This window comes from Odontesthes bonariensis, chromosome 3 (genome assembly GCF_027942865.1).
Source record: "Odontesthes bonariensis isolate fOdoBon6 chromosome 3, fOdoBon6.hap1, whole genome shotgun sequence".
Taxonomy (NCBI): Eukaryota; Metazoa; Chordata; class Actinopteri; order Atheriniformes; family Atherinopsidae; genus Odontesthes; species Odontesthes bonariensis.
In genome coordinates, this window is record NC_134508.1 from 10688376 (window position 1) to 10714302 (window position 25927).

The 25927-nt window shown below is 39.8% G+C and overlaps 1 protein-coding gene across 2 annotated transcripts in view; it reads left to right on the plus strand.

Annotated features, from left to right (window-relative positions):
- The window catches only part of cntn3b (contactin 3b), a 62470-nt gene that overhangs the window by 30682 nt on the left and 5861 nt on the right, over positions 1-25927 (plus strand). For both annotated transcript variants that reach the window (XM_075460248.1, XM_075460249.1), the window contains exons 6-20: positions 449-652; positions 3296-3398; positions 3728-3912; positions 4306-4442; positions 5432-5561; positions 6190-6340; positions 10359-10486; positions 12416-12591; positions 16727-16844; positions 19869-20027; positions 20159-20308; positions 21750-21820; positions 22215-22449; positions 22864-22973; positions 23967-24153. In XM_075460248.1, coding sequence (XP_075316363.1) covers positions 449-652; positions 3296-3398; positions 3728-3912; positions 4306-4442; positions 5432-5561; positions 6190-6340; positions 10359-10486; positions 12416-12591; positions 16727-16844; positions 19869-20027; positions 20159-20308; positions 21750-21820; positions 22215-22449; positions 22864-22973; positions 23967-24153 — 2244 coding nt within the window. The remainder of the gene's footprint in view (positions 1-448; positions 653-3295; positions 3399-3727; positions 3913-4305; positions 4443-5431; positions 5562-6189; positions 6341-10358; positions 10487-12415; positions 12592-16726; positions 16845-19868; positions 20028-20158; positions 20309-21749; positions 21821-22214; positions 22450-22863; positions 22974-23966; positions 24154-25927) is intronic.

Here is a 25927-nt window from a genome sequence, read left to right on the forward strand (position 1 = left end):
CTCATGGAAGAATGTGTAACGTGTACCTCTTGAAAATGACAAAGTAATTCATCATGACAGGTCTATCCATTTTCATGGTAGTCTTGCCCCTTGTTAAGAGGAGTGACAGCATGTTCCTATTTCCTGATGACGATCCATTGATCCCTCAATCCATCCATTCATTTGTTCATGCCACCCTCAAACTGAGTCTCTCAGGGACCCAGAGAATGGAGGCCATGCGTCAGGGGAGGGTCACTGACGCGCTTTAATCCAGTTTGTTTCGCTCCCTTTCCTCTGCTCCCTCATTTTTTCTGCCCAGATAGGTATTACACTCTTGGTATCTCCTCCTAAGCAAACCAGCAGAATAAGGAGATGAAAATGGCATGATATGTACTGCAGGCCTGCCTAAAATGTGGAATCAGCAAAGGTGTGATGAGTGACCACTGCTGTTTTTTCCTCTCTTTTCTAGAGTTGACATTTGCATGGATCTTCAACGAATACCCGTACTTTGTCCAACAAGACAACCGAAGATTCGTCTCTCAAGAGACTGGAAGTCTGTACTTTGCCAAAGTGGAGACCTCAGATGTGGGCAACTACACCTGTGTGGTTAACAACACTGTCACAAGGGAGAAAGTTCACAGTTCTCCAACACCACTGGTCCTCAGGAGTGATGGTAAGAAAAAAGGAATGAAACTAAAAACAATTATAAAAATTACAGGTTACTCTTGGTTGGTGCCGTTGCTGTGTCATAGAATATGTTCACATAAGCAGCCACGTTGTTTGGTTCCGATTCAATTCAGATTCAGGACGGATCAGATTTAACAGTTCACAGTCATAACTCCAAGGTTCTTGCATCTGACTTTCATGTGAAGATACCTCCACCAGATACCTTTTTGCATTAGATATGTGTATCAACAACAACAGAAAACATCATATTTGTGAGATCACTGGCACGATTTCACTGAGCCACACAAGTGATTCTGGAATGGAAGCTGTCACAACAAATTTGTGGATCACATTAAGCTCTAGAGTACATCAACCACTTGTCCACCTTTGGAAGAAAAAAATGATTGGCAGCTAGCTTTCTTTGGTTTAGCAGCTATTGCTAGCAGTGGTACAGTTGTGCTGCAGGTTTATGCGTACAAGCAAAAATCCACATGAAACCCATTACTATTATTCTTACTCATGTCAAATATCTATCTGTCTCAGACCACATAATGAAGTGACACAAATCAGATTAAAAAATGAACTGACGATTGGATTTCTGTGTCCCAACTGTCCTGAAAATATCAGATATGAATCACATCTATAGAAAGAATTGGATTTAGGTCACCCGATGCTGGAAATGTGAACATAGCCATAGAGATTAAACTGCAATCTATTATCAGATCTTTTTCTGCCCATTTTCATGGTATTATTATGACTGATACCTACTAAACAAAATATAAGTGCAGCAACTTGACCAATGTATTGTGTTTCAGTTTAAACAGAATTCTGATCTATAGGGGGAAAAAAATCAGCCGAACATTAGTGCTATGATTGGCATCACCCCACCATATTTAAATCTGAACTTTTCAAATTTAAATGTGCCGTTACATTAATTAACAAACTATTCACAAGACTCTTTTTCATTTTTCTTTTTTTATGGCTCCAGTTGAATTCATTTCCACGGTGTGCTCGTTGTGCAGGTTTAACTTTCCACTTGGGACAATATCTTGATGGCTTATGCTCATATTCCAGTTTTGAATATAACTGGGGCTATTTTTTTATTAGAAAACTCTTTTAAATTGAGATTGCAATTAAAAGAATCATTAATTTCCCTAATTTCAGCCCCTGCTTCTTGTTTTTAGGTGCAACTGTGGAGCAGTGGTGGATAAAGTATTTGAGTTCTTTACCTTTACTTAAGGAAGAATGCCAGTTCAGAAATGTGTAAATATTAGCAGCAAAATGTAGTTAAAATATTCACTAAAAGTACTACTTTTGTTTCTGTCAATAACATTTTCTTACTATGATTGAGATAAGTAGAGTATTAACACAGTTCCATCTGTATGTAAGCATCATGGATCAATTGAAACTGCTGCAGATGGATTTAGAACTACAATAAAAATAGTTTTGTAAACAGGAACAACTCATGAATCATCTGGTGTTGCTAGATGATTAATCAGAGAAGAAAGGAGAAAAAATAAGCTCTGGTGGACTTCTATTGATTTACTGGGCTGGATTATTGAAACACATTTAAAACAAACAGTGTGGTGGAGCTTTGAACAACTCAAAGACATCTGAAATGGGATCCTGTTACTCTGTTTTTTGCAAACTATCAGAAACCAAAAATGTTGGAAACGTTCTATTTAATCTGTTATGATTTGTTTCATTTTTAATGTTTGTCATAATCCATTGTGTAAAAATTTCACCTTAAAAGTAAATAGTAATTGAAGTTACTAATTGATAATTGTAGAAAATGTTCAATGTTTACCTCAGATTCGAGGCCCAGAGTAGCACACAGTGGGCAGTATCCAAGTTCATGTACCTCAAAATTGTACAACACATGAGTGCGTGCCACCACTGCTGTGGAGTTAAGTTGTAGAAAAAATATCCTTAACCTGAATCATGTTTAGTGATGGTATATAACCATTTGTGGGTATTAGAGGCTTTGACAACCTTGAAAAATTAGAAATCTGTGATTATTTATCGATTGATTTGTCACTCTTACACTAACTCAACCACATCATTGGTCCTATTGGAATCCCCTTTCACCACATAAAGCTTTAAAGAGCTATTACTGTTAAATCATAGTAGATTCATATTAAATTAAGCATTAATACCATTAGGGTATGAATGATGTGTTGAAGGACATTCTGGCATGTTCTCCAAGAGGTGTATGCAGTGCCCACTCACCACAGTCTGTTGTGACTTTTAATCTGAGAGCATGCGCAGGATGCCAAACCTTGCTCTTGCTCCCAGGCTGCCGGGATGTAATTGGTAATGGTAAAGGGCGTGCTGCTATCTTAGAAAATAAGTCCAAGAGCCATCCTAGTGATGTGAATATAAATAAAGTCATAAATGAAGTCACATTCATAAATCTCTACCAAGCCAATCTTTTCCCTTGATGTGTTCTCTGAATCTTTTATGACCCGCCTCTGATTTCTCTCCCTCCTTATACCCTTCAGTGGTCACTTTTGCTCCATTCCCATAAAAAAACTAAAGAACTTTTCTGTTAGTATATTCCTACTGTGTCAGTGCTCTCTTCCTTTTATGAGTGTAATGTCTGTTCATCATTGATGTAAAAAGCTTCTTATCTATTGTCTCCCTGTTGTAGGAGTAATGGGTGAATATGAACCCAAAATAGAAGTTCATTTTCCAGATCCGGTTCCAGCTGCGAAAGAATCCGTTGTGAAACTGGAATGCTTCGCTTTGGGAAAGTAAGTCAGCATCATGGTGTCTGTGAAATTAGCTGTAGGTGCATTCTTGCATGAATTAGAGTGACTGAGAATGATTTGATGATGCACACGCATAAGTCATTCTCAGATCCATCAATCCATAGGAGAGCAAGTGCCAGCGCATAAAGACAAGCGAGCAGAAATCAAAGGGCCTTTAAAAGCATCTGAAATCTGAGCTATCACAGTTTGATTTCTGTGCAGAAGTATTTCACAAGGCTTTGGCTTCAACTGCTTTCCTTCTGCACTTAATCACACTTTGATCACCATAACTGACAGTTGCAATCCTTGGAACGTTTGTGCCTCCATTGCAGCCCTGTCCCGGAAATAAGCTGGAGGAGAACCAGCGGCGTCCCTTTCCCCAGCAAAGTCAAAATGAAGAATTCAAATGCCGTCCTCGAAATCCCTAATTTACAGCAGGAGGACGCTGGGACGTACGAATGTATGGCAGAGAATCGGCGTGGCAAAAATGCTGCACGGGGTCGCATTTCCTTCCATGGTAAGAGAGAGCCAGTTCAAATTGAATGATAATGAAAGAAGGGACACGCAGGGATAAAAGTAACAGATCACCAGCTTGAATCCTGTTTTATCTAGAACATGTGAAGTACAATGTTTATACATGAAATTTCAAACTGAGCCCTGGGATCTGAGGGTAGAATTTGAGAATTAATATTAATTTAAAGGTTTCAAAATGATTTCTGGTTAATACTGCTGTAATTTTTTTGTTATGATGATAATCCAACTGTTGAATTTCCATGCTCTTGCTAATTCATACTTAAATACTAGGCTCCTTATACAGTTTTTATGATTTTTGATACCAATTTTCTCCCAGTCCAGGGTTTCTACGAATAAAACACATGTTTGAATAGGTAATCCTTTCATTTATTTCAAGCTAAACCTCACTGGCTCCAGACAATGACAGACACAGCTCTGTCCATAGAGGAACACCTCTTCTGGGAGTGTAAGGCCAGCGGAAAGCCTAAACCGTCCTACAGCTGGCTGAAGAATGGAGAGCAAGTGATGGCTGAGGTATGAGGATTCGTTAGTTTGTCAGCATAATCACAGGAAACCTCAACAAAAAGGTGCCCACTGATGCAACCATCAAAGGATGAGATCAGAGTAGGCCAAATACCTCTTCTAGGTCAACAGTGCAAACATTTTTCTTCTGGTTAGCTAAGTTTGTTGCAGTAATATTTTGAACTGGTCTATCACGTGTGTTTCACAGTTTTGGTAACGGCTAATATTTCATGACTTAATGAGGTAACACAGTTAGTCCTGCTAATTAGCTTAACTGAACGTATAGGAAGAGAGGCAGAAACCAATTAAAGAAATAATTTGAGAAACAGTGAGCACAGATAGACAGCAATCTTTTGTATAAATCACACATTAAAAAAAGTTAACATCTGAGTTTTCATCCTGTAGCTACACAGAGCTCTTACTCAGAATCTGGATATAAAGGTTAATGCAAAGCAAAGATGCTTAAAGAGTCTGGAATGAGAATATCTCTGAATTAGGTCTCAATCAGGGGTAAATTCATACGATGCCAGCATACACAGTTAGTGTATATTTCTATCTGTCTAATATCTAATATATATTTGTTATATTAACTGTTCTATTGCTTGAGTACAATTAAGAAAGATTGCTCCATTCCCCCTGCAGTATTTATTGCATCCCTTTCCAATTTAATGGGTAAAAAAATCACCCATCATTATCCGCGTGTCACCATAGTTTTTCCAACTGAATGACTACAGAGACTAAACTACATTTTAATAACCTGTGCTTTTGTCAACATGGCTTGATTTCTGTGTGCCTAAGATGCAAGTTAACAGTTTTCACACTGCCTCCTCATCTATTCCGAGCTGAATATACATACAACGCTTTCCAAGATTTTTTTCCCATTTCTCCTCCCCTGCTGTCCTCCTCCCTTCATGGTGCATCAGTAATTGCTGCTGCGCCTTTGGAAATAATACTCTGGCCTTGCAATGGATACGCAGAAATGTTTTCCCTTTCCTCCGCAGGGCCGGGTACAAATCGAAAATGGGGCCCTTTCTATAACAGCGTTAAACCTGTCAGATTCCGGGATGTATCAGTGTGTGGCGGAAAACAAACATGGCATTATTTATTCCAGCGCCCAGCTAATGGTGTTAGGTAAGATTGCCTCCCTCATTTTGCTTTAACTCTGCTCATCTCACCTTGCATTTGATCGTCTGCGAAGTTAAAAATCAGCCCGCCGTATTGTTCCTCCAAAATGGGTCTGCTCACTCATTTGATGTCACCATGGGCTCTGCCAACAAAAAAAATTGAATCTGATAGAGTGTCTCATGTTACTTGCAGTCGTTTCATATATTGATCTGGATACTACAAACACATTGCCTTGTGGCATTGTGCATGCTTTCTCATGTAGACCGGGTATTGATTGATTTGCAAAGCTTTGATGACTTCCATCTGACTGGCTCCATGAGAAATTCAATTCTCTCTTGATACACGTGATGACACTTGAGGGTCTGAATGATGGCTAACTTAAATGTGATGATGAGTGCAGACAGTGGCTGCTGGCTCGAGACATGATGAAGTTTGTGTATCGATGAAGCTGAAGGATGAGGCAACCGGTATGCTATAGCCTTCAGCCCGGTAGGCCTTTGTGCTGAGACTCCAAGCTTCCCTTAGTGAAAGCTGAAGGAAGGCCTATCTCAGCACAGCACTGCTGACCTGCAAAGGCTCATTTTATTTAATTTTTTTTTCAATCTCACACCTTTCTCTTTCTCCTTGAATACAGCTTCAGCTCCTAGCTTCTCCAAAAGTCCATTAAAGGCCTTGCTAAAAGCTCGCTCTGGCAGCGAAGTCACTCTTGAATGCAAGCCTCAGGCCTCGCCCCCAGCAATTAGCCTGTGGAAGAAAGGGAATGAGATCCTGCAACGGACTGAAAGGTAGGATAAAAGTCCATGTGCATATTCGCAACAGCTTTCATTCACATTCCCGAGTCGACTCGTTTCAATGGTGTATTTGGCATTTGTGCAGATGCATAAAAGGAAAGGCTAATGAGGAGAAAGAAAGCAGGGCACCCACCAGTAAAAATGACACAAGCTGAAGTTAATATACTGCATTCACCTTTACATGGAAATAGCTTGATACGAAGATGCCAGGTGGTTGTATCAACACTGCATATGTTAAATATTTAAGAGGATAAAAGATTGGCAAACAAAATCGCTGATGAAAGTAAAGTCTATCCACTTTAGATAGCGGAAGGAATTTAAAAGTAAAACTGGGGCTTTGCACCTGTAATTATCTACTTTATCATGTTCAAAAGGGAGATACAAGAGTGTGATTGATGCAATCACCAAAACAGCAGAGATGAAAGCCTGGTTGTAAATTGAAGAGCAGAAAAATCTCACAAGACCAGAAACTGTCCACATCGGCATGATTATGACAGTGATCAAATAAATACAAACCACCACTTCCTACACCCTAACATGGTGCTTAAGTAAGGCTGTTACTCTACTCTTTCTGATTTTTTTTTATTGAACATGCCAAAAGACGTCATGAAAATTTTAAGGACAAATTAAAGGTGGAGAATTCCAAAAGCAAATTAAAGACACATTTGAGCAATCACTCAGCAGACAGAGACAAAATCTCGCTGCTAATGGCAGAATAACACAGGCATCTCAGAGCAGCGACGAAATACTGTTTGAATCACTCCCATGCTGCTTATTGTAAAGGAGGTCTACAAAATAGTATGAGAAAATGATAGTGTCCAAAAGACACTCAAGCCCTAGATGAGAGGCTGCTTCTCCAGCTGCAGATAATTGGTAGAATTCCCAAACCGACTGACATTTAACGTACTGTGCGTGAAGCCCACATACTGAAGGTTCATAGCAATGAACATAAGCAGACTGTGGCATGGAGGAGGGAAACTGTCAGAATCTGAAATAGATTGGCTCAGTAAAATAATTAATATGACATTAAATGCAATTGAAATTAAATACAGTATTAAGTAATGCAATAATTAATCACAGAATGTGAAGTAAATCTATATTTCTGTTTTAATTTTCAACCATTTTCATTTGTTTTTGTAATGGTACCCAGACTGGTTTACTTTGACAGTTAATTTTCAATCTTATTCATAAACTTGATCATTTATTCATACATGCATTTTTTTGTATCTTTGTACATATTACTCCATTATGTTTTCTTGCATATTCCTATGTATTTTATGAAATTAAATCACTGCACATTGTATGTGTAATTTATGGATGTATTTTTTTCTCCGTATTATTTCCTCTCTGACTTTTCGCCTCCTGTCTATTTCCCCAAGTGTATTTGTTTTTGCGTTTCCTTTTTTTTAACATTTCTGTGTACATTTCTGCTTCATTCTGCGAATGAGAGGCCAGTTAGTGACTGAACAAAGACAAGCTGTCACAGTTTGTCACAGAGTTAACAAGTTATTTGTACACAGCTACTTGCAAGAAAGTACCGTTTTTTTCCCACATCTGGTTTCTGCTCTCTGATGATCAACAAATATGTTGGTAAGTTGAGCTACCCTCACTTGCATAATGAAGGAAAGATGCACGTAAAAACGGTGCCAAAGAAATGCTGAGGGACTCACGGTAATACAAGCGCTCTTGGAAAAAAACAGGGAGAAAATGCAAAGGATAGACAATAGGGAATTACAGTGATTGGAAGAAAAATCCACTAACAAATTTAATAGAAACACAGAAATGAATAATTTAGAGGAATTACAGAAAGGACAAAAATGAATATACATTAATAATAAAGAAACAAATGAAAAAGAATTGTATAAATAAGTAAATCAGATTAAAAGAAAGATATGGTAAAAAAAAAAAATACAGTTGATAAATGATGTTAAGGTTTGGTGGGTTGTGGAGTTTGTTGAGGACCCAAATTTAGAACACCAGACTGGGGGCAGATGGAAACTTACCTGAAGGTTTCAATGAAACAAACAAAAGGTTCAGCCAGGCTGGAAAAGCAGAAACTGAGCTAATGAAAGAACAAAAGACCACACGAATCATAAAATTACTAGAAGACAGAAAACAACCCGGAATAAACGGGAGTAGCAATGACGAGGCTCTAACAAAGACTGAGCTGAACCATGGAGCTTGAATACAGAAGGGACTGATGAGACAAGTGACAGCAGCTGAAACCACTAAGCTGGAGACAGGTTGTGTAGAAAAGCTGTAGGAGGCTGAGGAAATCCAAACTTAGGGAACTGGGGACAGCTACAGGTGCGCATGTGAAACTCAGCAGAGACCAGGACTGAAATAAACACACAAGAACAGAACAGAGGGAGGACAAGGACCCTAAGACTACATTAGATAGATATTTCAAAAGCAACAACAACTAAGGGCAAATCATAAAAGATACTAGAAACAAAAAAGGTACAACAAAACTAGACTAATACAAACAGAGAACAAATCCTAATCCAAGGTAAACACAAGAAACTTGTGCTAAAGAAAAAAATAAATAAATGAACCAGACTCCGTGAATAATTCCCTATACTCCCTATTTTATAGATCAGTGAGCAGTGCTGACCAACATGTCATTGGGGTCATCAGGTGGGAACCTCCTTTCATCAGTGTTTCGTCTAGTTGGGCCCACGACACCTCCAGGAGGCTAGACAATGACCACTGGCGTCCCAGAGTCACCCCCCTAATGCCAGCCAACACTGCTCCTCACACCACAACAACCATCTTTTACAGCCACAAGCTACCTAATCCTAAAACCATAACTCAAAAATACTAAGAACACAAACAAGAAAACAGAATCAAACAAAACACAGAAAACAACAATACCAGGAAGCCTAGAGCCAAAGTCACAAAATAAAACATAAAAAACCTCCACAAACCCTGCATATCCGCATTGCATGAATTTATTTTACCTTTATCTATTTCTCAGATGGCAGTTTCAGTCCTCCATACTTTGAAAAGAAAAGTAATATTTATGTGTACAGATCAGCTATGACATTGTTACCACCTGCCTCATATTGAGTAGGTCCTCATCTCACCAAAACAGTTCTGACCAGTAAAGGGATTGACAAAGTACACATGAGGGTGTCGTGGAGTGTCGTGTATAGATCTGTTGTGGGATGTGGGGCTTTATGGATTGGACTTGCTTCCCATAGATGCCACCAGATCCCATCATATTGGTAACTGTGGAGTTTGGAGGCCTGGTGAACACCTCAAGCTCTTTGTCTGTTCTCTAAGCCCTTCCTCGGCTGTTTTTGTGGGGCTCACTCCTGTGTTGCTGGGTGTGGCTGCCGCTGTGCAGAGTGCTGTTGCCATAAGGATAAATCAATGTCAATGCCAGGATACGACATTTCCCAGCAGAATGAAAGCAGTGTTACTCCCTTTTTGCCATCAGTGGTGTTAATATTGTATGTACATTCATGTTAAAAAATTAAGCAATATCAATCAATCAATCAATCAATATACTTTATTATATACAATTATATTAATATAAAAAAGTATAAACGTTTAAATTCATTAGCAGCAAAACACACCGAGAGTGTTAGTGATATGACTGCCCTTGGTGTAACCAGCTTCCAGCTAGCTAGCATCATCAAATCAAACAAAGTTTCCCTAATGGTTCAGTTATTTACAAACACTCTCTGTTTTATTGTTATTCCACACATTTACCATTTACCATTTTCACGTAATTCTGTCTTGTAGTCACTTACATACTGTAGTTTTATCAGCCCAAACATGGTGATAATAGGCTACATTGAGTGTGACCTAAATTTCAGATCCACTTTATTCAGCTGGATGGTCGGGTATATTTGTTAGCTTTAATCATTTATCTACATTTAATTTTTCTGGGGGGTTCTTATGTTTAGCTTACAGCATTAAGACTGCACAGGGGGTATTTAGTCTGTGTACTTGTCACTTTGTAAAATAGTTGTATTGTAAAAGAGAACTTCTTTGCTTTCCACAGGATTAGCTTATTTCCAAATGGAACATTACAAATTGCCAATGTAACCAAACGGGATGCAGCTAGCTACACGTGCATCGCTAAGAATCAGTTTGGAACGTCGAGCACAACTGGAAGGCTCCTTATTACTGGTAAGTTCTGCTATTACATCAACAGCTGCCAAAAAGAGCTAATCACAGCTAATCAGCTGGAGGTAATTGACTGGGAGGCCCTGCCTCACTGTGTTACTTTGCCATGCGCGACAAGCAGTTTTTCAGTAATAACAATGGAGATCTAAGCTTTAGATTTTCACCTGGTCGATTTTTTTTTTGCCCGGTTTACAGATTTTCTAATGATGACGCCCATTAAGTCAGTGGTCATAAAGAAAAAAGTTAAAGCTAAAGTTAAAGCTAAAGTTAAAGAAAACCTTTACATTTGTGGTGCTACTTGTGCTACTCCACACACAAATCATTAAAGGGATGGTTAGGATTTTTGAAGTGGGGTTGTGTGATGTACTAATGAGTAGTTAGTACCTTATCTACAACAGTCGGTAGTAGTTAAAGGACTGTGTGTGGAGAAGCAAGGAGGAATTCTTATGGTGGAGCCACTGGATAATTAGTACAGCGGTGGAGAAAATGATAGGCTTCGCATAAATTCTAACTAATTGGGGAAATTTACCAGTTATTTTTTTATCCACAGTTTAAGTTTTCCCTCTTCTGATTTATTTGATATTGGTGTGTTTGAATGATGTCACCCACAATGATGAAGATTGATGTAATTATCATTATACTGTATGTACAGTGAGCTCAGCTAGCCTCTGCATGAGGAAACAAACTGCTCCTATGATAGAAGATGCCTCTGCATTGGATGCCAGATGGCAGAATTGTGAACAGGTTGAGGCTGGGATGGCTTTGGTCTTTTAGTACCTTTTAGGCTCTGTGCAGACACCACACCTCACTTATATCACTGATCCTGGTTAGATAGGTACAGATGTTGCTCTGTGCAGTTTAGCCACCTGCAGAGCTGTGTCAGTCATTTCTGTGCTTTCTTAATGACTACACAAGTACCTTTGACAATGCAAGTGAGTGAGAAATGCTCTTAGTTCCTACCATATATCAAACATTTTTTTCCCTTTAACATGAGAGAAATGCTGAAGAACAATGCTGATTCAATGATTTTGGCAAACCAGTGCAGAGCAGCCAGTGTTGCCGTAACGTACATATTGTATCAAGGTACATTATAATACAATTTATGTTTAAGTAAACATTAGGTTACAACTGAAAGTAATAAGCTGGCTGTATTGTTGTTCTTGGAATAGCAATATAAATAGACCATCCTGCACACTTGGTAGATGCCAAGTATTCCTCTGTGTAGAGTTGTTATCGGACCATTTCTTTCTGGTTAAATGATCAGCTTTTGAGAAGTTCTTACTGTTTCTGCTAATAGCCTGAGAGCATTCAGAGAATTGAATTTATTTTTATGCTATATTGCTTGTATGATATTGACAACCAAGGTTATTGTCAAATGAATGTGGTCGCTAATACATGTTATATAAAATAACAGTTTAAAAATACAAGAAACATCACACTTGATTTAGGTAAAGGTTGTTATTTGTGAGTGCTTGTACACCTTGTGTATAAAAACCTGTTTTCTTCTTTTGTGTTTGCCGCCAGCTAACTTATTCTCATTAGCTTCTACTCTATTCTTGTACACAGCTGAAATCTTTAATGTCATAGTTTTTAATTACTGTGACCTTTCCTCAACATACTCCCAAGTTCTCCAGCCCGCCACAGTCACAAGTGTGTGCTCTGATCTCTGTAATACTATTTTAAACTTTCTCTCCCAAACTGATCCTGATAAAATACAATAAAAAAAAGTCCTCAGATGTCATTAAATGTTTTTAATGGACAGGCTTGAAATTTGACTACTTGTAGAAGCACGCAGTCATGGCTGATTTAATGGTGGTGAATTGAGTTAGCTGCAAATTGTAGTGAGACTGCTGCTGTAGGGGTCACGGGGTGTTAGCGGTGCTGGTGGCAGAGATATTAACACGTGTGCACTGTCATCTGCTCTCTGGCCAGATCCCACCAGAATCACTATGAGACCCACTAACATGGAGATTATTGTTGGCGAGAGCATCGTGTTACCCTGCCAGATTGCCCGCGATCCAGCGCTGGATGTTTCTTTCTCGTGGGCGTTCAACGGCCAGCTCATCGACTTCCAGCGGGACAGCGATCACTTTGAAAGAGTGGGCGGGGTAAGTCACCCTGAGCTCGGTTTTAACTTGGTTACTCTCAAGCTCGTGTGGGATTAATTGGGAGACGCTGTGTGGTGTGGGAGGGCATGCTCCACTGCCCGGCTAAGGGCTTCTTAGACACCAGTAATGCCCAAGCGGAGAAATTCATGCCAAGAGTTGTCCATTTGAAAGTTTCTCTGTGGTTAGAGATGAACAGAAAATCAAAAGCAAGAGATAGCTACTGGGAGCTGATTATATTCGGTAAATCAAATATTTAAAAATTTCAGTCAATGGCGCTATCAGGCCCATAATCTGGATCCTTACTTTTTGAATAGGCAGGGTGAGCTGCCATGTGTTACACCTATATTGGTGAAATTCCATTTTAATTTAACTGTCCTCATTAATAAAGTCTTCATACTTTTCATCCCTTTAACTTCTAATTCTTGTACCTCAAGGGAGAACATTTTCTTATCATCTCCCACCACCATAATTGAATTTGCATACCTATTTATGAATCTTTAGCCTTGGAATAATTAAGTAATGAGCTGACTGGCACTCACCAAGGGCAGGCCTGACACCGGTAAATGTTCGTTTGAAAGCCTTACACCTTGAAATAATGACTCTTTGTTGGATATTTGTTCCTTTTTGATGAAGGGCAAACTTAATTGTGCAGAGCTTGTCAGTCTAAAATTATCACTCACACTCTTTTTGTTGTTATGTAGCACCATTTATCATCCAACATTTGTCGCGTGATTACTGCCAGTCATGTGTTAGAGGTTGATATCATATTGGAATACCTTCACAGTGTTGTGGACATGCCAAGCTCATATCTTCATGAATGCAAATGGCAATTACTGGTGACATTGAACAGTGAGACTGCATTTAATGAGATATAGTTTTCACAGAATCTGCATCCCCTGTCCAGAGAGATTACCAGCCCCCTGCTCAACAGCTTCTGATGAATTAATTAACATAATTAAAGCAAATCTGCCTCATCACTTCCATCCTGCCAAGACAGGAGGCTTCGCAACTCATCGCAGGCTCTCAGGTCGTCCAGGTGGCGGTTGACATTGGAAAGCAAATCAGATGTGGAGCGTAAAAAAAGCTGTTTAGTGTATGGAAAGGACATGAAAGAAGGGGGAAGGGAAAAAAAGAGGGGTGGAGGCAGTCTTTTTCCTCCCATGGCCAAATCGAAATCCCATTCGCCTCAGCTCAGCTTTGTCAGGTGCGCCTTACAGAAGTGGAGATCCAGAGGCATTCTTTCCCTGTTGCGGCACAGTGGCTCTATGATGACTAGCCACTAGGGGTGATGAAATCTGCTGTGACTGTTATCTTACCCCGGGTGACTAGGTCCTAATGCAGCATCCTCCTTTTTACTGACATCCTTTATGACAGGCCAATTCGAGAAGTGACTTTCAGGGGGTTGATATGGTCGGCAGTCAAAATGAGGACTAAATGTAATTGTTTGGGCTGTTCAGGCAAGCTTTTAAATGACTTTTTAGTTTAATATATATGTGTTGTTTGAACAGGTAAGGATGGGGATATTTCGACATTTTTGTTTTTGTGAATCCAACCAGAAGACTCACATTGTCAGTGAACTGATCCTGTCAAAGGTAATTTTCATGAAGCGCAACAACAGCAGTCTGAACATGTTCAGTGCATGCGGCACTGTGCAGGATAGCTCTAATGATAAACTGGGTGCACTCGTTGTCCGAAAGACACAGACCCAATGCTTAGAAATTGTACAATGTCAGTTTTTAGACTTTTAGTGTTGAATTTTCCTGCACATTAAGAATTCTCACCACACAATGACACATATTCAAAAGAAATATTTTCTTTGTGCCCTGACCTTAATAAATCTAAAGTTATCTTGCAGCAAAACTCAGTTGTCCAAAAACTGAAAACCTCATTTCCATAAAAGTTGAGATATTCTGTAAAATGCAAAAACTGAATGAAAGAAATCCTAAAAATCTGTCATTTGTTTATTGGTTTGAGCATTCACTTAACAGCCACACTTAACAGCCACATCCAAAGAAATTACTTATTGTTATTGTCCATACTGAGTCCAAACTTCACTGTAGTTAGAATTAAATAAAATAGAGATAAAATGTGTTGCTGGCAACATGCTCATCGAAAAGTTGGCATAGAGGCATGTTTACCATTGTTACACCTTTTTTTTATATTACACTTTTTACTAATTGTTGCAGTTTTTTCAGAGAATTCTGTGTCCATCCTTGATGAATACAAAATTTCATCAGCTTGTTGTTGTCTCTTCTCCCCTTTCCTCAGTACATGTACAGTCATGCGCACACACTGTGTCTATGAAGACACGCCACTGTAAATTACACAGAGTTTCATACTGAAATAACCCAGGAAAAAACGCCGCCTTAATGGTAGCATACGAGTCTCCAAAAATATACAATATACAACTCTGCACCAGGGCTGCAGGGTGATGTGGTGGTTAGCATTGTCACCTCACAGCAAGAGGGTTCCTGGATTGAATCCCAGCTGGGGCCTTTCTATGTGGAGTTTGCATGTTTTCCCCATGTTTGCCTACCGCCCCAAAACATGCATGCTAGGTCAATTGGTGACTCTAAATTGACCCTAGGAGTGAGTGTGAGTTTGGATGGTTGTCTGTCTCATTTGTGGTCTTGTTATGGACTGGCGACCTGGCCAAACTGGATAGTCGTTGTCATCTTTAGTTCTTAGAACCCAACGTCGGTTTTTTTTGCCCAAAAGCAGCTGAAACGTCTCATGAACACAGAACATATCCACTGTCTTTCTGTCCATCTTGTGTATATTTTGGTATAGAGTTGATGTATGGCTTCCTAGTTGTGTGATACAGTTTCAGGTTATATTTCTGGATGCAGCAATTCACTGTGTTGAGTGCAAATTGTTCTCAAAAGTGCTCCTGAGCCTATGTGGTTATATTGATCATGCTTGATCATGATGATTTCTCATGCAGTGCCTTCTGCACTGTCACATGTATCCAACAGGGATTTTTGTCCTTGGCATTAATACACATATTTTCTCAGACTCCCCGAATATTTTCACAATATGATGCTCTGTAGATGTTATAAAACCAAAGTTTGTTGCAATCAACCAATGACAAATATTTTCTTGGAATTTATTGATGATTCTCTGATGGATTTTAACACAAAGTGGTGAGCCTTGACCCATCCCTGCTTGGAAAGTCTAAATCTTTGATGGATGCTCCTTTTATACCCAATCCTGACACCCTCACCGGTCGCCAATTAATCTGCTGATTGTCGAATTTTCCAGAATGATTTTTGTCATGTGGATTGAATAAACTGTCCTCCTTTGGTTTAAGTTCCAAGTTTAGTTTTTGTTGCATTTTTGAAAACCTCTTCATTTTATTGGGAAATGAGGCTTGTATGCACGATTTGGTCCCACTATTCTAGTGGTGACGTCTTCTGTTCATGACCACAGGCAAAACTGAATCATGAATCGTGAATTTTTATAGCCTAAGTAATAAAAAGTACAAGTGTACCCAATGCAAATTTTTACACTGCTGTAAAAAGTCCCAAACACATTAACAATCAGTCCCTCTTTAAGTATTAATACGAAAAGCACTGCTCTTTTAAGAAAGCACTGTCCCTTTTTAATATTGAATTACACGTTGTTTGCATTTGTTAATTGTTTTTAACAACATTCAGGAACAACCACGCGATCTGGGTTTGCATTGTTCTATTGACAGAAAAAAGTATGGAATTTCGTAAAATTAATGTTTGTTGCGATGTTGTTCTCTTCATGAGCACCACAGGTACACCACTAATGTAAGACAATATTTCTCTTTACATTGGGATTTACACCCATATCATGCCTGAGTGTATGTAATTAGAGTATAATAAGCATCGCCTTGCCAATTAGCTGCACTGTTTGTTTTGTGTGTCCTGTGTGAAGCTGGTGGCTGCTTGCAGGGGGTTGAGATGCTGGCTGGCCGCGTATAGCCTGAAGGACAGCCAGTAGCTTCATTTGTGCAGCGTACATCTGCCATATTGTTGCTTGTAGAGATGCGTAAATCGGTGGCCTTTAGACTCAGTGATGGTAAAAAAGACTTTTAAAAGTTAAAAAAAAAACAAAACAGTGCCAGACGCACACTAATGAAATAACACTACATATCTATCTGTTTTAGAGCATATCAGGGGATCTGATGATTCGCAACATCCAGCTGAACCATGGTGGGAAATATGTCTGCGTTATCGACACTGATGTGGAGAGCCTGTCAACATCAGCCATTTTGGTTGTCAAAGGTAGGAAAACCAATTGATTTCAACAGCCAGTTTGTGTCAGCCATTGCATGAATAACCCAGTTTATTTCCTGCAGAATAGAAGAAGAGGTGTGGAAGTACTCAAAGTGAAAGACATTTGAGAGAAATGTGGGGAAAAAAACCCTCAGGCTTCCTGTAGAAATACAGTATACGGAAGCAAGAATGGATGTTCCCCAAGTCAGTGTTATGTCAGATTCTATTTATATCGTAGAATAGATGCAACTGAAATGTAAAAATGACACATTCAAAGTGACATGTGCAACTATGGGTTCAGCTATGCTATTGTAGCTTGTGCTTGGTGTGCACCATAAGGAAAATAGTTCCTCTTCTTGCCAGCTGTTTAACTGGCTTTATGAATCATGGCTTTGTACCAATCACAATGATGTCTGCTATATTAGTTCCAGTTATTAAGGATGGAAATGCTAAGGTGGGTAGTTTAGATTATTACAGGCCCATTCCTTTAGTCATAATCTTGTCAGAAATCCATAAAAAAAAAATCCTGCTGGATTGATTAGATGAGTTTATTATTTAGAGGTTTTATAACAAGTTTGGCTTTAAAGGTAAACAAGTCACACTGACTTGTGCAAATCTATTACAAGAATTCTGGATTATTGGTATGTCCACATGCAAATTAACTGGGGAAATAGACTTACAGGCCCATTTGAGTTCAGCAACAAAGAGGGCTTTTATCCCTAATTCCTTTTTAATCTTTATATAGATGACGTGCCCACACAGCTTGTAAAGCCGGGTCCATGGTTGGTCATTCACTTTTCAACCATATTATGTATGCAGATGATGTGTTCATTATTAACACTAGCCTCCAGCAGCTCCTTTGCACAGCAGCTTTGCGTATGCAGAGGACATGATATCAAATATGATGTTACAAAAGTGTGGTCATGATCTCCAGAACCAAAGAGGAAATGTCTGAAAATACCCGACTTAAAATTGTCTTACAATAATCTCAGTGAGTCTAATAAGGTTAAATATCTGGGGCATTTAATCACAGAGCACATGAAATGAATTGATGCAGATATTTATTGGCAATGTCGTGTGATCGATGCCCAGGTAAACATACTCCTATAAGTTAAGCGAATGTATAAATGGAGTAAAGATGTCTTTGTTCATATTGAACACCACTTTACGCTGCACATGGAAAGCAAATTACAGGAAAGCCTACAGAGACTACGTGTTCCTTAAAAGGATGTCATGACAATATTACTTAAGACTCAGAAGGTACAGTGCAAGTCAAGTGTTTGTAGCTGCAGAAGAAATTTAATGTCTAATATAAACAGTGTATTATTTTCTGGTCTATCTAATGTACAGTGTGGTACTACACATTATCTTTGGAGACGTTGGTATACAATCACAATTCCAAAAAATTTTGGTACGCTGTGTATAGTGCAATGATTTCCAAATCTCATATTCCAATATTTTGAGCATAATAGGACATAGAAAACGTATCAAAAGTTGAAAATTAGACTTAACTATTTCATGAAAAATACTAGCTCATCTAGAATTTGATGGCAGCAATAAGTCTCAAAAAAAGGGGATATGGGAGTGACAAAAGGCTGGAAAAGTAAGTGATAATTAAAAGAAACAGCTGGAGTAACATGTTGCAACTAATCGGGTTGATTAGAAACAGGTCGGTAACGTTACTGTTTATAAAAAGAGCACCTTTAAGAGGCAGAGTCTGTCGGAAATCAGCATTGGATGCTTGGAACACTTCTAGAAATAGCTGTCTGTGAACACATCCACAGATGCAGGTTGAAGCTGTTATGGACAGAAGAAGAAGCCAGACGTGAATATGATCCACAAACACTGGTATCTTCCCTGTGTGTGGGAGTTTTTATGGTGTTTATTCCATGTAACGTCTTGATTTTGTTGTGGATATTGAGTCTGCAATGATGTTTGAAAATTGTCTCTGGTGATTCCGATGATAGTTTAACAAACTTTAGTGGCTGTCCCAGCTGCGTTAAGAAGGCAGTGTTTATCACATAAAATGACTCCACTGAGTCCTCCCATGAATGTCATTTGTTCGATTTACACTTCAGCAAAATAACTTTGAATATTAAAGCAGCACAGGTAACAGTCGGCGGGGTTACATGGCACTGAAAGAATCGGATTTATGGCTAAATTACAATAAGAATGAGTTATTAAGTTCATGTATACATCTTAGTTTGACAAAAAATTTGATCGGATCGGGTTACTTGCAGTTGGATTAAGACCCCGAGATAACTCGGTTGAAAGTCACACTAAACGTGCTTGTAGACGGTGAATTAGACTTTGCGTTCTGCAAAGAGATTCTTTCCCGGGTCGTGAACCGGAAGTCAAAGGAGACGGTATTACTGTTGTTGTCGCCGCCATCAGAAAGAAACAAAGCAATGGAGAATGCGCCGTTGTGCATCGCATTGGTGCAAGAAGCATGCTCATCACAAACGAATGTAGAGGGACGTAGCTTCATCTTGCTCTTAGTTCGCCATCTTTCTCGAATGTCTGAGTTTTTTCTCTGTTGTTGGTGGTGAAGAGGTCAACCAGAAGTGGCTCTGGTAGCAATAGTTGAAATGGGTACAGCGCCACCTGTGCTATGACTCCATTCATTCACCGCCATATATCCAAGGATAATTGCCCTTGCTCAAATAAGGAGCATAATTCAACTATAGCCATAATCCAATTAATTCCATCATGTAGACCCAGTGAGTGACAACATGGTCACGCACAACAGGTGCACAGTGGAGTCCACATGTAACACCTATATGCTCTTCTAATAAAAAATTCCATCTGGTTTATCTTTCAACTGCCAGTGACCTTGTTTTCAACATGCACTTAGTAGTTTGGCACATCACACAAATAGGGTGAACACACCACATACCCAATTCATAATTAAAATGACTACGATAGCTTTGATGTGGAACAAGGTGAAGAAGTCGTTATGAGTTTGAAGAGGAGAGGTGCTCTAGAAGGGGTGATTACCTCGGGTTCACCCTCCTCGTTGTCTGATTGATGCAGGTCCCCCAGGCCCTCCGGACAAAGTCGCAGTGGAGGAAATCACAGACAGCACAGCCCAGCTATCCTGGACTCCTGGAAGGGACAATGGCAGCCCCATCACTGGCTACATCATCCAGGGTCGAACACCTTTCACCGTGGGCTGGCAGGCTGTAGACACAGGTGTCCCACAACAGCTGTTCTTGTAGTATTTATGTCTGGCCTTGGGAGGGTATTTATTTATTTATCATTCCATTTGTGGTGTGATGCTCTGATTTTTTTTTTTTTCTTAAAGTCTAATTTTAACTTTACAGTGCCAGAGGCGGTCAACGGAAACATGCTGACAGCCACGGTGGTGGGTCTGAACGCCTGGGTGGAGTACGAGTTCAGGGTGGTGGCCCGTAATGCTGTAGGTCTCGGAGAGCCAAGTCCAGCCTCAGCCACGACCAGGACAGAGGACACCAGTATGTCAAACTAAGCACTTAGAAAACTGCACACATACATAGAGATGAAATAGTTACTCACTGGGAATTGAATATATTAATTGCTGAGAATTCTTGAAAAGGTGATAAAAGAGAAAATAATTTAAATATCCTGCTGCTTTTAGTATTTTGACAGTAACAAAGCAACAAAAATCATAACTCTGTCCTGTGTGTTGACCCAACTTGCGATCATGCAAGAATGTCAGTTTTTAAGGCATTACGTAGCAGACAGAAAGTAGAAGCGTTGTGTGAAAAAGAGGAAGTACATCCCATTATTCAACAGCTTGTAGAACCACCTTAACAGCAATGACTTGAAGTAATCATTTTCAGAATGACGTTATCAGTCTCTCACATTATTGTGGAGGAATTCACAGGCGTAATACAAGGTAGATAGATAGATAGATAGATAGATAGATAGATAGATAGATAGATAGATACTTTATTCATCCCAATTTGGGAAATCATTGTGTTGCAACAGCGTACAGTATAAAAGATGTAAACAATTAAAGGAAAAACAAGCAAATAGAATAGAATAAAAATAGAGAATAAACATCAGCTATAAACAAATCTACAGTATAGATGTCATGATCCTGTAGCTGCAAAAGAAGCCCAAATCATCACCCTTCCACCACCGTGCTCACACTGCATCTACATTTGGGCTTAGCTTTTGTCAAAAGAATAATGACACAGTCTAATATTTCATATGTTGCTGTTCCTTTGCCATCGTATTCACTTGGTAATAAGAACTGTGTGTGACCAGAGGACCTTTTTTTAATTTTTTATTATTAACTTCTAATATGTACAACCTTAAAATCTGAAAGAGGGCGTATTTTCTTTTTCACAGGACTGTTTGAGCTTTCATCAGAGAGGCTTTGTCGCTTTGGAAACAGATATGTCCCTCCACTCATTTTCTTTCTTTTTCTTTCAATTTGGGAAAAATACAGAGCTACACAATCTGTGTTGGCTGTAAGGAAGTTTGGGAAAGAAAGAACAAATCTTGGCAAGAATTCCTGGTATCTCAATGCGTCATTCATTCCTGCATCAGACAAAACTGCATGTTATTAAAGCAGGGCTCCACTTACTAACGGACACTATGAGGATGTGGATGAGGGCTCTTTTTCGCCGACACGCTGCAGTGCACAAACAGCTGAATGGGAATAGAAACAGAGTGGGCTGAGTCAAATGTCACTCGTAAAATATTACAAATCCTGACTTGCGAGGGTACGCACTGTGACATTTGGACAATGTGAGTAATTCACAGTTCTCTGAAATGTTTATGTTTGCAGAGTGGGGTATGTGTGGGGTGCAGAACTGTATCTGCAGCAGGCAGCCTTGACATGAGGCTACAAGTACAGTTTGAAGATTTTCGTTGAGCTTTGTAAACAGAGTTCTAATTGCTCCCCCTCTGGGCTTTACCTCTCAGTTCCTGATACAGCTCCCACTGATGTTGGAGGTGGAGGCGGCACAAAGTCTGAATTAGTGATAACATGGGAGGTAAGTCATCTGTCACATTTTACTGTTCTCTTCGTCGCAGAGTAATGGTTTTGCTTAATTGTGCAGAATTGAGTGGAGCAATTTTATGACCTACATTAGAAGGAGACATCCCTCGTCTGGCTCAGCTACCAAGTGCCATTTCTTTTTCCCAAAGCAGCGACAGAGAGTACTTCTTTTGAAGGGTTTTGCACTTTAGATACAATTCCCAAAACCTTGCAAGAGGAAAGGATAAGGGAAAAGGGGGTTGGGGAGACTTCTGGGTGGTTATGGCAGATAAAAGGGGCTGTGTCTGCTTCACAGAAGCCCCAGTTAGTATGCTGTGCAGAGAGGGGCCTGTCTGTTTCTCTGTCTGTATGCATTTTAATATCACTATAGTTTTGTGTTTTGCTCCCAGCCTGTGCCTGAGGAACTGCAGAATGGAGAGGGTTTTGGCTACATCATCGCCTTCAGACCTGTGGGCACGGTCACGTGGACGCGAGCGGTTATCTCCACGCCCGGCATGGCGCGTTACATCTTTCGAAACGACACCCTCCCACCCTTCTCGCCTTTTGACGTCAAAGTAGGAGCCTATAACAACCGAGGGGAGGGGCCTTTCAGCTCTATCGGCATCGTGTACTCGGCAGAAGAAGGTATAGACTTCACAGTGGCAAAAATATGCTAGAATCTCTCTCCTTACAACTATGACCTTGAACAGAGATGATGATATGAGTTTTCCTTTTTTTCTTTTCTAGTGCTGTTATTTTCCTCCCCTCAAAGCAGGGAATGTCAACTTGATATTAGTTATCGTGCTGGTAGATTAGAGGAAATCCTAGCAGACACTTACCACACGGTGCTGTCAGGGAAGTATCCTGTTAATTGAATTTACTGGGCAGATAGTCTTCCCTTATGTCAGTCACAGATCCCATTAAAAGAGAACAGGGGAAATAGCTTCTCAGTGAAACTGCAGGTCTGTTTTGTGCCTTACCTCGCATTGCTATTAGCGTGTGTGATGGTGTTGGATGAGTGTGTGGGATCCTCACCGCATTTCTGCTCTATTTCTGCAGTCCCCAGCGTGGCTCCGAAGAGGGTCGGGGCTAGAAGTTTGTCTGCAGCACAAATTGAAGTGATGTGGGATGCTCTCCCTGACATTTCTGAAAGAGTGCTTGGATATGAGGTATGACTCACTGTAAAGTCATTCTATTTTTTTTTTTCTGTAAATAACATGATAACTGAGCATTTCTTAGCAGTTTGTGATTTCAAAACAATCCTTTGTTTGTTCGTTCATTCGTTTTCTTTCGTCTTTCGCTAATATATTCAACTAATGTACATCAGCTCGCTCTCTGCAGAGACCTTGTTTTACCCTTTGATAATATCATGAAGTGACCTTTTGAACGTCCACAGCAAACCCACAAGAGAAAAACCTAATTCCTCATCTTTTCAGAAATGCAAAGAGGGCCTTGCTGTTTTTAAGTCCCGACGGTGCTCTTTGAATATCTGTCACCTCTGGCCCTTGGCACAAGACTCTTCAGTTGCCATAGCGCTGGTCACACTGTCTTTTCAGAACAGAGCTCAATTCCCCAATTGAAGTCTCAGAGTGGATTAAGGCTGCTGAATCTCAATAGGCCACCAACAGTATGGAAACAGAGCTGTGTACTGCATAGGTGTGGCATTTATACTTGAATTAGATTTTGATGGGATGCCAAGTCAAATCCAATTCCATATTAGATCCTCTCAAGAGATTATGTCACTGTAAACTGTAGCACACTCACACACTGTAGCACAAATGAAAAGCAGATGAAGAGCATCCCTAAGGGAAGACTTCACAATTAAATTATTAACCCCAAAGCAAGCAGAAAAAAAAACTCCTCTTCATTCTCAATATACAGTTTTCTCAGACAAAGACAGATGGAGGTTGAATCTTCCTTCCTGCCTAATTTATCACATGGCCCACTAATGGTCCATTCAGAGGACCTGGGTGGCTGACAGGATGTGCATCAGTAATTGAGACTCCCCTTGTAAAAAATCCATTATTCATCTCTTCCTTCACCCCCTTCTGTGATATTACCAATTTCACAATCGAATATGAATTTTTTTTTTACCAAAAAAGAATGAAAAAAAATTGAAATTTTTTCATGATCATGACTCCCACATCTCCCTTCTTTGCCAGGTGGTGTACTGGGAAGATGACACAAAGCCTGACACTGTTGGCAAAGTGCGCATTACTGGAAACTACACACTGGTTAACATCACGGGGCTGAAAGCAAACACTGCGTACTACCTCTCTGTGGCCGCCTTCAACACCGCTGGCCCCGGACCGCAGTCAGCCCCCATCAACAACACCACCAAGAAAGCGCGTGAGTGCATCCCCTGAGGAGCCATGACGCAGCTGTAGCATTCTTTCTGCTGTGTCACTCCTGCTCCTGACAGTAGACAATGACAATAGAGCTTTGATGAGGTCTGGCTCTCAATGCCTTACACCTGCAGTGAATATAGAAAGTTTTGAGGTGCCCTTGAAGTTGAAGAAATATTTCCACACACACACACACAAGCAAATGGAGATGTATCAAACTAAAGTCGTTTTCAGCTTCATCAAATCTCCATCATGGTGGGCACATTAAACACAGATTGTTTACTTTAGGGAAAATGATTAGCCACTAAATTTTCAGGTTTTATGTACCAGGACATAATGAAAATAAGAGAAAAATGATGTTAAAAAAATAGATGAACAACAACAAAACATGACTGTCATTATTTATTTAATAAAAACTGAGACAAAATGTAGAAGCAGCGTGCAAAAAACACCTTGTGATTCAATAACTTGTAGAGCCACTTTTAGGCAAGGCAAGTTTATTTGTACTACAAGGCGATTCAAAGTGCTTTACAGAGACATTAAAACAGTAGAGATAAAAAGCATGATTTAAAACAGAATTTACCTGAAGTTATTGTTTTCTGTATGATGTTATCAGTCTCGCACATTGTACATTTTGGTCCACTCTCATTTACAACGTCTCTTCAGTTCATTGAGGTTTGCAGCATTTGATTATACACAGTTTCTGGCAAGCTTTATCTGTCAGACAGATGGCCTCACATTTGACTGTAGAATACTTTTGTATACAGAGGACTTCATGGTGGACTCAATGACTGCAAGGTGCCCAGGTCCTGTGGCTGCAGAACAAGCCCAAACCATCAGCCCTCCACCACCGTGCTTGACAGTTGGTGTGAGGTGTTTTTGCTGATATGCTGTGTTTGGTTTTCTCCAAACGTGCTGCGTTGCATTATGACCAAACATCTCCACTTTGGTCTCATCTGTCCAAAGGACATTGTTCCAGAAGTCTTGTGGTTTGTTCAGATGCAGCTTTGCAAACCTAAGCTGAGCTGCCATGTTCTTTTTAGAGAGAAGAGGCTTTCTCCTGCAACCCTTCCAAACAAGCCATACTTGTTCAGTCTTTTTCAAATTGTTCTGTCATGAACTTTAATATTTAACATGCTAACTGAGGCCTGTAGAGTCTGAGATTTGCTCTTGGGTGTTTTTGCAGTTTCTCTGCGCATTGCACAAGTCTGAACTTGGGGTGAACTTGCTGGGGCGTCCACTCCAGGGAAGAGTAACAACTGTCTTGAATGTTTTCCACTTGTGAAACATTTTTTTCACTGTAGAATGATGGGCCCAGATTTATGTTGTCTAAGATCATTGCTGATGTCTTTCCTCCTTGGCATTGTGTTAGAACACAACTGTCAAAATTTCTGCTTGTGTTTACACTGGATGATGGTCACCTGGCGGCTACTTACCCTCTTCATTCTTAGGAAAGTAAGGGTGGACTTAGTTTTTCACGCACTGCTTTGGAATTTTGGCTTAGTTTTTGTAAAATAATGGCAACATGGTATCATATGTCAAGCTTTTTTGTTCATCAAAAGTTGTATTTCTGTAAATTTAATACCTGGTGAGGCCCAGATGATTTTTTTTATTATGTCCTGATCTTAGAATCTGTCAGTACCATACCTATTCTATTTCTGTAGGTTTTCTGTGAGGAGCCTCCATAAAACCAGGACTCTCTTAATCATTCTATATGTGTTCTATATCCTTCAGAAAGACAACCAGAGATTATACTAAACCAGCATACCATATATATA